The sequence below is a fragment of the Vulpes vulpes genome, chromosome 13, assembly GCF_048418805.1.
Source record: "Vulpes vulpes isolate BD-2025 chromosome 13, VulVul3, whole genome shotgun sequence".
Taxonomy (NCBI): Eukaryota; Metazoa; Chordata; class Mammalia; order Carnivora; family Canidae; genus Vulpes; species Vulpes vulpes.
The window spans coordinates 29,007,076-29,023,890 of NC_132792.1; the positions used below are offsets into that span (position 1 = coordinate 29,007,076).

General features: G+C 34.1%; 1 protein-coding gene across 2 annotated transcripts in view; it reads left to right on the forward strand.

Annotated features, from left to right (window-relative positions):
- The window catches only part of ANGPT1 (angiopoietin 1), a 245,057-nt gene that overhangs the window by 162,714 nt on the left and 65,528 nt on the right, over positions 1-16,815 (forward strand). The window contains exon 4 of one of the 2 annotated variants that reach the window (XM_025994852.2): positions 8,020-8,249. In XM_025994852.2, the coding sequence (XP_025850637.1) occupies positions 8,020-8,249 (230 nt within the window). Of the gene's footprint in view, positions 1-8,019; positions 8,253-16,815 lie in introns of both variants that reach the window. The other variant, XM_025994851.2, reaches the window with a different exon arrangement.

The window sequence follows — 16,815 nt, forward strand, 5'->3', positions numbered from 1 at the left end:
TGATTTCGAGATACAAAATTATACCTTACAAACAAATTACTGTAATGGCATTATAAAATATTGATTTTTAATACTTATTATGCCTAAAAAAATGAAAAGTTAAGTCACAGTCTTTAAATTAAAGCTTGTTTCCACTTGATAAGTTCTTTACAAAATACTAAGGGGAAATCCTGCTAACTGCTAGCATTATATCAGGCTGAATTATGTTAGTTATGTATGGTGGGATCAATAAAAAGTATTTAAATTTATATTAGTCCATTCTACATCTCTTAAATGGAATACCTACAGACTGAATAGAACATTTTTTTAAAATGAATTTAATGGCATATAGCATTTTTAAATTTCAATTTCATTAATCTTATAATTTTAGATTGGTTTGATTTACATTTAGATTTAATTTGATTTAGAATTGTATTCCAATCTATTCCCAAAGGAAAAAAGTCTTAATTTTTTTCCTTTCTCTGATTCCTCCCAACTCAGGGACTTGATGATCTGAATTCACCTCTTAAATAATTTTCTCAATCTATCCTATTCATTTTCTTTCCACTGACCGTATCTTAGGTTAAACACCCACCAATTCTTGTCTCAGCCACTGCAGTGACCTCAGTGCTTTAAGCCCCATGTCTCCAAACTGATCATCCAGAGCTCTGCCAAAGTCTTCTTTCTAAAATGCATGTCGGATTATTTTTCACTTTTGTTTCGGTCCCCGACACTAATTCAGCCCAATTTTTCAATCTCTAGACAGCATCTGCCTAATCCTGTATTGTTTCTCTGTAACTAACTGAAGAAAGTTCAAGTTTTTTAGCATTGAATATAGGCAGTGATTGTTATAATCCTAATTTTGTAGCCCTATTTATACAAGTATTCTTATATTTTAGAAAATATGGTCTGATAGCTAAGAACATGAGCTCTGAAGCCAGACTGCCTAGGTTTACTCTTCTTTTTATCCTGCTATAACCACCTCTGCCACATATTATTTGTGTGGCTTAGGACAAGTTACTTAAACACATTGTGCTTTGGTTTCCTAATTTCTAACCCTGGGATGATGATAATAGTAGTGATGATAATAGTAGTTTATGTGAGGATTAGTTAAGTTAATGAATATAAAGCACTGAGAGCAGTGCCCGACATACATAACAAGTATTTAATCATACTAGCTGTTAGTACTTGATGTTATTTCAGAGATATTTGATGTTTGACTTCTTTGAAATTCCCTGTAGTTCTTTATTCAACTGGCAAACTCCTGTTGACCCTTCAAAACTCAGTGCAGATGTTAACCACTGTAAGAACCCTTCTTGACTCTGTCCAATAGATTTGGTCATTACAACTTGTATGAGAACACTGTACATTATCCCCCCCCATTATTTTACTTACCCCATCACATTGCAGTGTGTGTGTGTGTGTGCTTGTGTGTGTGTACATCTATGTGTTTATCTGTTTCTCTATTATTGGCTGTGACCTTCTAGAATATAGAGACTGTGTTTTATTTATCTTTATCTTCATGCTCCCATGCACAATTCTCTACACATTGTATATATAGTATTAAGTCCTTTTTGAACATTGAATGAATGGTGAACTGGCAAATGTCCCAGTAGCTCTGTCCCAACAATTGTCATTTTTCTCTGTGTACACACACACACACCTAAAAAATTTTTTTTATGGAAAACACAAACCACATAGTTTATGTTAAATATTGTAAGTATATTAATTATTCTTAAAATAAATAAAATGGAGATGGTATTTACACTGCTCTTCTGCATCCCCAAAAGCCCACTGCATGGCTCCCAAGGTTATCAGTTCACATTTTGAGTTTCACTAATTCAGCCCAGTTTTTAGATTTCTAGATAGCATCTTCCTGGACCATTCTAGACTCATGACTATCGAACACATCTCTGATTAGTAAAAAAGTAACACAGACTTGATCTAAACATTAAAATACATAGATGTCCTTCAATTGTACACAATTGAACGACAAAGTTTTCCTAATTCCATACTCCTCCACCATGACCACCCCTGGCAGAGAATCATCATAACAGATTAAGTTTGGTGTTTATTCTTCCAGACTTTTCCTATGAATATACTAAGACATACATCTGTGTAGAGTGTGAATACCTGTTGTGCATTTACACAAACTTATATCCAATCACATACATGTATAAATACATATTTATATAATGGATGCATGTGTGTATAGATTATAATTATTCTTTATATGTTTGATTTATTTCTAATTCATAAAAATCTCTCATGGATATTTTAACATGTAACTATATACACATATCTCTCATTCCTAAGTATAGATAGACTACAATTTATAATTTATTAGAATTTTCATGTGATTTTTTTCAAGTTTTCATACATATTGACAAATTATTTCCAAATTTTATATTCTCCCCAAGTGTACACGGGCTTTCTGATTTCCCCAAACCTTACTAACCATTTTATTAATCTTGTCTACTTGAAGTTAGGTTGTACATCTTTTCATGTTTATTGACCGTTTGTATTTCTTCTGTGACTAGCCTATTCATGTGTGTTTCTCATCTTTCTATTACATTGTTTATCTTTTTTTTATTAACTCATATATGCTCTTCAATGGACCTGAAAACTTTGACATATATGTTGCAGCTATGAGTTTCTGTAGCTTATCATTTATTGTGCAATCTTTTTTATAGAAGTGTTACATTTTTATGGTTTGAAGTGTATCTGTTTTTTTCTTGTTTTTGGCTTCCACAACATATTCCATTTATTCTTATTTATCCCAAACTTTTTTTTTAAAAAAGTACTTGCCAATGTTTACTTGTTGTAATCTATGCTTCTGCTCCAAATTTGAATTACAAAAGTATTTAGCTATAAATTTTATTTTTTAAAAGATTTTTATATTTGTTCATGAGAGATGCATAGAGAGAGAGAGAGGCAGAGACATAGGCAGAGGGAGAAGCAGGCTCCATGCAGGGTTGCCTGACATGAGACTCCATCCCGGGACTCCAGGATCATGCCCTGGGCCGAAGGCAGTGCTAAACTGCTGAGCCACATGGGCTGCCCAGCTATAAATTTTAAATATGCTGTGTTCAAGTTATAAATTTAAATTATAAATTTAACCTGAAGTTACTCGACCCTTGTTTGAAGGGAAAAAAAAATCAATCTTTTAAAACCCGTATTTGCAACACATGTTGACACCTTACATATTAAAAATAACTTAAAAATGGAAACATCTGTAAGCAGTTTCAGACAGATAAAAATGAGAAGGTTTCTATATTTTCAACATCTTCCTCCTTGTTTAAGGGCTATCTTTACACACACATTGCTTAGGAAACTGTCACTGCTGTGAATTCATTGACTGCTACGTTAAGAACTCTGTTGTGGGAAACGATTTGAAAAGGAGAGCTTTTTCTGTGAAAGTTTCAAGATGTGTTCAATGATCTGAAATATTTCTAATAAGATATATTTGAGGAGGCAGACTGTGGAAATGGAAAGAAGTCAACCAAAAACTTCAAATAAGTTTTTGTATATACTCAATTAGAACCTTTTACTGAAGTTCAAGGCCTAGATTATTTTGTTTATTTTATTCTTCATTAAAGTGCACCTCTGCCTCAAACTAGAAGTTAAGTGCCAAAATTTTATGCATGTCTCTTCTCAAAGTGTTTCCAGAAAGATGAGAAACAGAAGTACTCACAATCCTGTGAGAAACTCTGTCTTCAGATTTCTAGTTCCATTTGTATAGATTTTGGTGCACAGTTTCACAAATTGTTGTCCTATGGAACACTAATCCCAAAAGATGCATCATGATAAAAACTGTTTAGTTAATCTGAGCTTCCCAAAAACTTGAGAGTGAGACTCTTAATAAGTGAACACCTGATAAAAATATACTGAATGTACTCAAGAAAATAGTGTACTGGAGTTTGGAATCAACATCCATGTTGATTATGCATTTAAATCTAAACTAAACTTACTGCTGCAGGACATCATCAGGAAAAATATAACTACTTTGCCTATCTAGTTTTAGGATGCTGAAGCTGTAATGTTGTCCTTCCAATCGACTTTTATTTGTAGAAGTCTATGTATCTAGCTGAAGTGGCTTCTCCCAACTGATCTGGGTAGGGAAAATGTAAGAGAATCAACAAAAGTCTTCAGGACAAAATGGGATAAAATTAAATTTGATGACAGAGGGGTTAAGGCAGAATGGTGCTTAAGAAAATCTAGTTCAGATAAAAAATAAAATGGACAAAGAAACAGTTTTTATACATGTAAAAGATTAATAGGCTAAAATATTTTGAAAGAGAAGCTTCCAGAATAACCAGATGGAGAGTGACAGTTACTAAGGAGATGTTATAGTGATTCCTTGCTTCCTGACAAGATATCAATGGGTAAAAGAAATAAGAAGATATATTAAATCAAAGAGGAGAGGCTCTCATGCTAGTGTTCATAGCACTGGGACATCATGAGCACATTTATAGTCTGACAAGTTAGAAGACATGGCTTTTTATCTTGGTTCTGACACAATAAGTACATGATTTTTGGACAATATATTTAATTCTTATTAAATATAAGAATTATATTATTCTTATATTAGTTATTAGTTATTCTTATTAACTGGGGCTTGTAATATCTACTCAGTCTGTATCTCTATATTGCTTTAAGAATCAAAGGAGATAAGGGCTTTAAAGGAGTACACAATTATAATGGTATATCACAACAATGTGATTAATAGAGATAGAATGTGATTTTTTTCGGGCAAGAAAGCTTTGGATTCAAATCAGTTTGGAGAAATGAGAAGAAAGGGCTGACTTCCCAAGTAGATAATAACCAATGGAGGAGAAGTATCTAAGGAAAGGGAATAGTTTCTTTGAAGCCAAATAGGAAGAGAAGATGGAAGAAAGGGATGAGCAGTGTTGAAGAAAATAGAAGGGCCAAGAAGAAATCAGTCTTGCCTGAAAAAGTCTAAAGAGTTATTAATATAAAGCTATTACCTAATAAATTCAATAGATAATTACTATAGTATAAAAGTTGTTGAAGAAACTCCAAATGAAGAAATGAGTTGAGAAAATGATTGGAAGAAATAATTAACTGGTAAGACCTGCCATTTGGGAAACAATGTGACATATTTCCATTTGGCCAATAGTTGTCATGCATATATTTCATTAAACACTGTGAGATGTCTGATGCAGAGCAGGGTCCTTACTTCTGTGAGAAGTCCCTTCTTTACTTTGCATAAATGTCTATTTTGAGATGACAGGCTATTTGGATTTCTTTTGATACCTGGTAGTCACAGTGCATTAAAGGTTGTTCAGTGAATTATTAAAATTAATGTTCTTTACATCATGTTAAGTCAATATTCCTTTTACTCAAGATATGATGGCCTTTTCTTCCATAAGCCAGTGTGGAGTGGTTTCATTTGGCACCAGGGAATTCTCTGATCAACTTTAAATTATTTGATCAACTTTCCAAAGTATCCTGAAAAACAAAACAAACAAACAAAATTTCCTTATGAACATCTCAGATAGTAGCCATCTTTAAGTATATACTCTCTTGCATGGAGAGTACATCAAAAGATGAAGTGGAAAAACATTGGTGTAAAATTTTTTTAAAAATAGAATTATTTCTGAAACAGAAGTTTCTTATAGCTACTGATGTTTTATTTGAGGTATTCTCTCTAAAAATAATTAGGGTAGGAACGGTATCATTTTATATTTTGCATAGAGCTGAGTAATAGCACTTTGCAAGTGATAAATATAGGTTAAAGCTATAACATGATATTTTCTAATATCTAATAATATTACCTACTGATTAAGAAAACTAAAAGGCCAATGCTCACCTTTTTGTAGGAACAAAATGATAATTCAGATTTTTATCTAGTATTATATGACAATATCATCCAAATTTTGATCTTTACATTCTTATCATTTTAATGGCTAATTCTAAGTCTTTTTGGTAGTATACTATAACCCTTGCAAATTTAAAAGACAATTTTTTGGTAAGTTAACTGACTTTGTGTTATGGGCACCTTACATCTGATCATTAGGAGGAAAAACAAAAACTTAAAAAGTGAATTGAGAATGAGCTAAGGCATCAGTTTTGGTTAATTCTCAAATATGAAGGCCAAAGATTACGAGATACAGAGAAAACCTCCTTTGACTCCATAGCAAGTGTACTAATCACTTACCCAGTGGTTGGATAAACTTTTTAACCAACAGAGAAGGGTTTTTCATTTGTTTGTCTTCTTTTGTATATTTTTTAACCTTTAATTTCAGCAGCAAATTATTGACACAGAAGAAAATACTGAAAGACAGTGAATCATACCTACTCTTTATGGATAATGTCTTTTTTTTACCCTGACTTCCTTGCCTAATTTTTCATTTCCAAAAGACGTCTTCAAAAATATACCTTTTCATCAAATGATACCGATATCATTTTCCCCCAATCTCTATACCCAGGTTCTATCCAAATTGAGTTTATTTAACAATCAGGGCAAGGCTTCTTTCATTACTGGTGTCCCGTAGAATGAGAGCATCCCAAAATAGTGGTGTAGCTTCTCTCATCTTGCACAAGTCATAAAGCTGCCCCTGACAGGTCTCTATGGAAATTTTCATATGCGAATCTGAACATGCTACTTCAAGGTGTTGTAAATTAGTAGATTAACATGAATAGAAGCATCCCAACATTTTTCAGGCTTGGTTCAACAGGCAACTTTCCTGCCATATTCTGAGCTACATTTTCTTGAGGATGGGTTTGCTGGCAAAGACCTGGAATGCTCACGAATGGTTCTCCCTGTACTTCTTAATCTGTATAAAGGACAATCAGATATTCCAGCTCGTCCCCCAGTATGTCAAGTAGGAAAATTTGGCTCTTTTAACATGACCTATTTTATGATTTAAGTATTAAATTTAAAACATTCCCTGGAGTCCCCTTTTTGCAAACTTATAGGAATGATTCAGTGCTATATTTCTCCAATGTAAATTAAGTGCCCAGTCTGGTATGTTACATTTGAATAACACCTTGTAAACTAAAGACTGGTTCAACCTCCTGAAAATGGACCTGAGGCAACTGAATCAGGCTTTCCTCTGAGGAATCTTAGTATATTATACACTCTATAAAATGTAAATACTTTTTATTTACAGTCAGTTGCTAGGATCCAAGAGTGCTTCTGCATTCCCTATCATTTTTAATGTGCAATATGCAACGGGAGTATCTTTGGCAGAGTTCTGAGAGAAGGAAGGTTCTCAGCTGAAGATTACATCACCCTGAGCAAAGTCCCATCTTTTTGTAAGACCAAGCCACCAGCCTGTGGTCTTCCTGTTCAGAGCCCTCTGTGCAGTGATTTGGGAACTTGTAGTGCTTTCAGGCCTCATTCTGAAACTTAGGTTGAGAGACGAAATAAGCTGTGGTTATGATACAGGACCAGACATCAGAAATCCTGAGACATCTAATTCACTGTGATTTGCATAGCCTGCTTTCTGGTCCTGTAATTTCTGCATCCATATGCTATTACCTGACCCTACAGAATTATTGTGAAATTTAATCACTGTTAATGTTTTAAGAATCCCAAATGGGTGCAATGTAAATAAAAAAAAATAGTTTCTGTATTTTGTTGTATTTTCTTGGACTATTCTATCAGTTTCTTATTGGACCTATTTCCTTAATGAAAGTTGTTATACTGTAACTTTTACAAACTATGATTATTTGGGTCCAAGTCAACTATCTTGTATATGAGATGTACCCCAGGAAATAATTATATTTAGGAAGTAAATATTACTCTGACAACAGCTGGTCTAATAATTTGTCATTTGATATGTTATATATGTAATTCCTATTTTAATATATGTATTAAATATTTATATATAAATAACACATTATATATGTTAGAATATATCATATGTATATATTCCAAGACTGTCATTTATAAAATATTTCCATTGTGACATACCTAACTAAAATTTCTAACTTTAAATAAACTCAGGATCTAGTTAAGTCATATTTTTTGTATAGCATTTTTAAAATAGTCACATCTTTATTTCCTTGTAGTTTATTAGAACATAAAATCTTAGAAATGGAGGGAAAGCACAAGGAAGAGTTGGACACCTTAAAAGAAGAGAGAGAAAATCTTCAAGTCTTGGTTACTCGCCAAACATACATAATCCAGGAACTGGAGAAACAATTGAACAGAGCCACCAACAACAATAGTGTCCTTCAGAAGCAGCAACTGGAGCTGATGGACACAGTGCATAACCTCGTCAACCTTTGCACTAAAGAAGGTGGTAAGAATTTCTTCAATTTGGCATAGTAGATATTTTATTTAACATGGAGCAAGTAAATTTTCAATACAACTTCTGTATTGTATTGATTGCTGTATAAAAACAGCAAAATAACTTTATTCTTAGAAGCATTGCATGAAATTTGTACTCACAATTTTCTCATGTTTTTAATGTCAGAGAATGTATTCCTAGGCTTGAATTTGTGAATTCACAGTATCTTTCTAAAAGAAGTTTCTAGTTTCTTCTTTCTTGCTTGTTCTTTTTAGCCTTAGATAAAATCTATAATGCTGTCATGGATAAATATTTGATGTTATGCTGTTAGACACTTAAATGTAGGGGACAGAAATTAGCCAGTGTTAAAGATTAATTCAGAGTCTTGGGGAGAGTTTCAGGAAGATTTCCATATTAAAACTAATATTAATCGCTTCTTTTGTAGAGGAGGAGAAGGAAGAGTTCCTTACAAATAAAAGGAGATATAGCTGTTCCCAATTACTATTATGCAGGAGAAAGAATCTTGGCTATTCAAAGTCTTTATGGGGAGCCCTGGGTGGCTCAGCGGTTTGGCGCCTGCCTTTGGCCCAGGGCGTGATCCTGGAGTCCCGGGATCTAGTCCCACGTGGGGCTCCCGGCATGGAGCCTGCTTCTCTCTCCTCCTGTGTCTCTGCCTCTCTCTCTATGTCTATCATAAAATAAATTAATTAATTTTAAAAAAAGAACTCTTGTGTGGAGAAGACCAAACCAGGGTATATATATATATATATTAGTTTCAGGTGTTGGAAATACAAATTTTTAATATGACTAGAATATCTGGAGCCACTTAACCATTGAAAATATTGTAGTCCTGTATCTCTTTAGAAGATATTTATCTATCTGCCCATCCCCACCCAACAGTTATTGAATGAGTGCTTCTGTGTACACTTGTCCACTTCAAGAAAATCCTCTCCCTAGCTTCAGGAGAGCTCTTCAAAGTTTGGAGCTTAAAGTCATCTTCTGTAGTTCTGCTTGCTAATCAGCCTTTCTCTGAGTGAAGATGCGATGAATCGTAAATAGTGATGAGTGAAAGAGAACACCACTTACATCTGAAAGTTATGGTTGTCACTAAGCTGTGGCTTATATGACCATTCATGTGGTAGTTCTGTGCACATATGTAATATACCTACTACAGAGGCTCCTTTAATAGTGAACTTGAGCTATATGAAAATTAGCTCAATTCCATCCTTTCATGTATAGATATGAATATAGATGATAATTCCATATGAAGTGATCTTGTTTTAAAGACATTTCACATTTCTCTATTACACTCCATTACCTTGAGTTATATCTCCTTTAGATAGTCTAAACAAGTCCTTAATATACTTTGTAAGGAGTATTTTTTAAACAGTAAGTTCCCAGAGCTCCATTTGGGTGTGCTCAGAAATGTGATTGGGAAGGAAAAAACCTGCTAATCAGTCAGCGCCTGCCAAAACCTTGAGTTAGAGTCCACTGGAAGGAAAGCTTGGTATGATTTTGCCAGGGAATTTTAATAGAACTCATGAGTATTTAGAAATTAAGTATTAATATGAGACATATCTATTCTCATATTGAACTGAATACATTAGAGGGAACATTGAAAACATATTTTTCTTATCATCCTGAGACTTAAAGCACATGGAGTTGAGTATTTCTTTTTTTTTTCTTTTTTCATGATGTTAGAAATATCAAGCCCTGGTGATTCTCACAGAGCTCATATGTCTGCCTACTTATCATAATTTCACTTCTTTTCTGATTATTTGTCTAATAAATATGTCTTTAAACTTTTAGAGGCAGCGATGGAAGTGACTGCAAAAGTGAAATTCCTGGCTAGGTTTGAAGTTTGGGTGCAACATCAGGCAACCAAACATCTGTTCAAGAAACATTTATCGAAAATTATGATCCTGATACATGCTACCCATAACATACACTCAGGGTATGAGAAAAGTAACTGTGTCTCTTTTGTGATATAGCATATCCAAAACAAATAAAAATAAGAGAGATAAATTGTCTAATACTTCAGGCTTCTCAATATTTATTTTCTTTTTAGTGATACAATCCTAAAATAAATTCTGATGTAATTGCAGGACTTGTGATCATCATGTAAGTCTATTACCCCATTTTCCAATGAGATCTGTGCTCTAGTAACCATAGATTTTATTTGCTCCTTGTTATATTTGTTTTCTTTAATTCTATAGTTAATATCCTAACCAAATATTTGATCATTTAAGGACTCAAAAGACACAAAAATGGAAAATGCCTCTTACTAAGGTTTCCATCAAGATTTTAATTCCCTGCATATCTTCATTTTCACTGGTGCCATAGTCTTTAGTTTTGGTGAATTTGAAATATTGGATTAAAATAAACTTTTATTTCATCCTAATTCCAAAACATATAAGTAAAACCTTTCCCTACTTTTGTGACCAACAACTCGTTTATTAAATGGATTTATTATTTATCAAGGGATTTTATGTAAATATTCTACTTTCACATTTAAATATATGCAAATATGCCTAAATCAATATACCACAATAAATGCATCAATTTTAAAAATATATATTTTAAGAACTCAAAGTGTAGTCTTCTAGAAGATTTTCTAAAATCTTCATGAGCTGTGTTATAATATAAAAGCCAAAATGTTTAATTGACTTCAGGGTCCTCTCTTTCTAACTTGACCCAATCACTTACAGAGACAGCCTGGATATAATACTACAAAGTATGGGAAGAAATTTTTAGTGAATTTTCTCTGTCATCAGCCACTAATTTAACCTTTATGAAACTGTTTCATCATTTTATAAAGTCAGGATAATTGTGTCTACTTCTCAGTGACAGGGAAAGGGTTAAATTAGGTACTGCCTATAATAGCAGACAGCATATGACATAGTTGACTCACTAAACTTTAGTTCCTTCTTTCTCCCCAAGTGACAAGGTTCAATTAAACACAAATTTATTAAGTGCTGTCTATAACCAAACTTTCTCTCATGGGAAATGTGTGATATACAGTTAGTGCTCAAGTATGTTTAACTGTTGACAGCCATTCAAGCAGTTTCTTTTAGCCTTGGTTTTCTTATCTAAAATGGGGTCATAATGCATACCTGATGAGTTTTTAGTAAATTAAAAGAAGTTTTCATAGAGCATACAGCATTGATGCCTGTTAATAGTAAATGCTGAAAAAAATGTAGTTTATTTTTAAGTCTTCTAACGTGTTTATAACTCACTAAAGTTACATGATAAAAGCATTCTTAGGAAGTGTTGGCTGGCAATTTATACTTTCCCTAACATGTGTTTGGTCCAGGAATTGTAAATCCATCTTTGCATGTAGGGATTATTTTTGTTTAGCTTCACAGAACTTTTCCTACTAAAATAGCTAATGTTGGAAGATAAATTCAAGCTAAGTACAATTTTTAATAAGCACACTTTTTGAAATAATTCACCAACCTGTCCTCTTGTTCCAAACAGGCAGTTGTGGTGTCTTAGGCAAATAATCATTTCAAACTGAATTGCATTCATTTTGTATTGCTTCTGGTAACACATTTATTTTTGTCTGACTTTTGTCTGCAAACATTTGGCCACATTTATTCTTAGAAACATTACCCACTAAAAAAATATTGCCCTCAATGTTATCATAACGTCAAAACCTAGCTGATTGCTTCATATTTCTGGCAATTCACAGTTATTACTGGAATTAAGTAGTTTACATTGATAATGGCATGGAAACAAGGCTTGGAATTCTTCTGGGAAGGATAATCAGGTACTGTGGCCGTCAAACATTCACCAGTCATCTTTATGTTCAGATGTGTTTAAGCTATTGTCACATACATTGAGTACACGTGAAGCAAACGTTGTATCATGTGATCAAGAATTTAATTAGTAACAAAGCATTTTTAATTTTTTTTTTTTTATTTATGATAATCACACAGAGAGAGAGAGAGGCAGAGACACAGGCAGAGACACAGGCAGAGGGAGAAGCAGGCTCCATGCACCAGGAGCCCGACGTGGGATTCGATCCTGGGTCTCCAGGATCGCGCCCTGGGCCAAAGGCAGGCGCCAAACCGCTGCGCCACCCAGGGATCCCCAAAGCATTTTTAAAAAGGAAGAAAGAAAATAATATTTAGCCTTCCCTCTTCACCATGGGCTGGTTTTCTTACTGTCTAAATCACCTTGGAGAATCTTTCTGCAGAGGCTATTTCAAACAGCTCAAAGAACATGTATGTTTGCCAGAAGTCATGGCAGGGAGTGGCATATACCTAAATGCATAGCCTAAATCTCAGAGTTAAAGCCAGGATAACAGTAAAGATGGAGTTAGAGAGGTATTGAGAGAGATCAAGGAAGCTGCATTTTTTTTCTCTGAAAACAGTAAGGAGTCATGTCAATATATGAGGACAACGTTGGCATTACATTTTAGGAAAAAAAAAAATTACCCCTGTCACCACGTAGGAGAATATACTGGAAAGTTGATAAGCTTGGGAGCAGAAGGACCAGATGACCATTTTGCCGTTATTATTAAAATATTAGCAAATATTTGGAGAGTAAAAGTCAATCTTCTGAGCCCTTTGCATATATTAATTCATTCAGTCCTAATAACAACTCTATAAGCTGGGTGCTTTTTATTAGCTTTCTATGACAGATAAGGAAACTAGGCACAGGGAAGTAAATCATTTCAAATATCACACTGCTAGCAAGTGGGTAAGCTGAGATTTGAAATCAGAGTCTGATTCTAGAGCCTGTACATTATCCACTGTACTATGATGGAGAGGGAAGATAGAGTTGATAGTGGTTTTCATCTAATTCTCAAAGGATTTTCTAGGAGAAAAATAATGAGGTCAGGATCAAAGAGGGACAAATGGAAAGGCAGATGGTGAGGAAATTGGTGAACAAAGAGAATTAGAAACAACAGGAAATAATGACCTATTAGTTAAATATAACTCAATTTTCTGGGTTCAGTAACTGAGGGGATGTTGATGACATACCTTAAAATCATCAACATGTAAAGAGAAACATGTTTAAGGGGGAAAGATAATAAGTTTAGTTTGGGGTTTGGGGCATACATTGACTGAGATGACTATGGGAGATTCAATTCTGGAAGTCAGAGAAATAGGAATTTGGAATTCAGGAGTGAAGTCTGGATGACCACATAGATTGTTGTGTCCTCAGAGGAGACAAGTGGTAAATCCATGCAGCAAACAAAATCACTGAAAGTGTGTATAAAAGCAATGACTCAACTATTTGGGGGGCTGTAGATTCATTTGAGAATCTGATAAAAACTAGCCTACGTTTCCTTCTCACATAGTGCAAACACTCAGGTACAAGTTTATGTGTGCTTTCAAAGAATTTACATACCAAGATTCTTAAAATAATAGAAATGCAAAATCAAAGAAATTTGAGAGTTCTTTAAGGAATGGTTAAAAGGAGAGCGGAAAGAGGGATGCCTGAGTCGCTCAGTGATTGACCGGCTGCCTTTGGCTCAGGGCATGATGATCCTGGGGTCCTGGGATTGAGACCCTCATAGGGCTCCCCATAGGGAGCCTGCTTCTCCCTTTGCCTATGTCTCTGCCTCTCTTTCTGTGTCTCTCATGAGTAAATAAAAAAATTTTAAAAAGAGACTGGAAAGAAAACAGAATTAGGGAGAAAAAACAGTAGTGAGGAGTGCTATGGCAGAGAGAAAAAACTGCTATAAAACATCTCATCTTTGTGACAAAAAAGCAGAAAGCCCTGCCCCCCCCCACACACACACACCCAGGAGGAGTTTGGGTGACATGTATGGCTCAATTACATGGGTCAAAGACAAAAGTGAGCAAGAGGAAGTAAAAACAAAATACTGTCTACCCATATTTAGCAAACCTAAATGAAAGAACAGATAACAGTTTGGGTAAGGATGCACACAGGATAGAAAGAAGTAAAAGAAACTTAAATACAGAGAGACACAAACATGTTTATATATTTAGGTCCCTAACATGAATTTCAAATTTCAAACCATAAAGAGCTTCTCTTGCAATTCATTTAAAAAAATTTTTTTTCACATCATCTGAAAGACATAATGACTGATACTATAAATTTTTAAGTGATCTAAATTAGTTGGTTTAAAATGTCTTTCCCAGAGGCTGATTGCAGTGGTATGGAACTTCTGATCATTATTTTCAGTCCTCTGGCCTTCTGTAAAGGGGAAATGAGGCATTTGTTTCTTTCCCAGTGCTGAGGAGACATTTGGTTCTGTTCTCAGAATAATTCTACCATCTGAAAGGAATTTACCTCCCGTGCAGTGTCTATTGAGTTTGTGAAGTAAATCATTCAGTCAAGGGATGAGATAGTTTGAACTCCTGCAAGTCCCTTGAGTTAAGAATGATTCTAAAAACATCACAAGCAATGGGAGGAAATTAAAACTTTTTGAATGTCGCTTATATAAACATTGATAAAAATAGAATATATCATTTTCATTGACTGAGTAAAATATTTAGGTTTTCGTTGACTACTTGTAATGCACAATTTAACATTAGGTAGAAAGAGAAAGAAAAATACAGGAAGTCATCTGCTGCATACTACAGTGAGCACTTGTTCCCATTTAATGAGGGAAATGCTTTATCTTGACAGAAAATTATATGTCAAACATTTACAATTTCCTTAAAACCAACCACACTTTCTAGCACTTCCTTTCATAAAACCCAGTGGCTTTAAGGGGAAAGTGACTGTTTATTTTTAGAAATGGTATATTCCTTCTTTTTGATGGAGCATGTTATCTGCCTTTTGAAAAGCTGTAATTTCTGTAAAAACAAAAATTGCGTGAATAGCAGATAGCCAAACTAATGATAACAAAATAAAAAATAGTTCAGCCTTTGACCTCTCCCATGAATTATTTTAAACCACATCTTTTGGGGGAGATTTGAAACTTGTGTTTAATTCTCTTTTGGAATTAAAGTTTCAATTTCAGAAACCAAACTATCTGAAAAGGGATATCTCCTGGTTCTGGCTGAACCTGAAAGTTACCAAGGTGAAAGGCCACACACACACACACACACATGCGCGCGCGTGCGTTGCTTTTATGTTCCAACATTTCTTTTCTTTTCTTTTTTTTTTTTTTTTTTGTTCCAACATTTCTATGAGCAAACTCCATTTCTTCTAATTTTGTTCTTTCATGGTCTGGTTGGTTAAACAAAGAAGCACAAAATATTTTTAATAGAATTTCAACTAAGTCATTTCCTGGACTCATCCACACTCAGTTGAACTGAATAGATATTTTCTAAGTCCAGGGACGTAATGGAACAGTGGTTACTTACAGATAAGCTCTAGTACTTTACACTGAGTCCAAATGACACCTCTAATTACTTGGAGAGAAAGTTAAAAAAAAAAAGACAAAAACACATTTTATTAACCAGTATGTATTCATCACATCAACCATACAGTGAAACTCCTATGAAATGTCTTCTGCTTTAAAAAGGGAGAAAAAAATGAAATAAAACCTGAGAAATATTATAACCATACAGTTAATCTTAAATGCATAGAAACAAAATAATATTAATTTTCACCATTTTTCTAAAAGTTGATTGTAAAGAACATTTATAAACTATTGGTAAAAACACATTTTTAGTTTCCTATTAGAGCTCACCATTTATTTTCAACTAAAGAATATCACATCATAACTAAGGACACTGGTATCTCATCTTCCTGCTGGCTTGGAAATTTACATTCTGGATGGGACCATCTCCAATAAGGAATCACATTAATATGTGACTTACTAAGAATTATCTACTTTTTTGATGAATTTATGATAAAGTTAAATTATTAAATGAAATACCAATTAAGCTAAACCTCTTTTAGTGTGTATTCTATTGTGTCTTTGCAAATACCCACAATTATTTTTAGGTGTGAACATTCTGTTTCATAGCTAGCATGAGTTCCTTTAGAGTAGTGAATTTGAACTTTGAGTTTCATTTTAAGTGGAGATTTGGTTCTAAAGGAAGGTTTGCTGGTTGTTTTAGCCTCATGTACACACTTACATATGCACAAATAAACTGAATCTCAACCATAGTTAATCTTCCAGCTCATCTCTCTAGAGCTAGAACTTCGACTGAGACAGTCACCTAACCAGTGTCTTGGAGCAGCTATGACATATGCCATCTATAGGGCAAGACTTGGTGGTCTAACAGGAACAGGAATCAGGGCATCTGAGCTCTAGTCCCAGTTCTGCTGCTAGATTGCTCAACATAAAAGTACCACACACCTTAGAGTTTGTCTGGTGCCCTAGACAAATCCAAATCCACATATATTATGACTCCTTAATCATTCAATTTCTTCTCTTCTTTTTCTATCACTTCTAATGACTAGGAAAAGTCTCAAGTTCAGAATAAACCTCAGCATGGTAAACAAGTATTATTCTTCAAATATATTTTACCACAAAAATAAGATTCGAAGTGATATACCTATGGTGGCAGTCAGCCTTTATTTATTCAAAACTTCAGAGTGAAGTATTTTGGTTTTGGTTTTGGCTTGGGAGAGGAGGTTGTTGTTGTTGTTGTTGTTGTTGTTGTTGTCAGTTTTCTAAAGCATCTGGCAACTGCTTTCC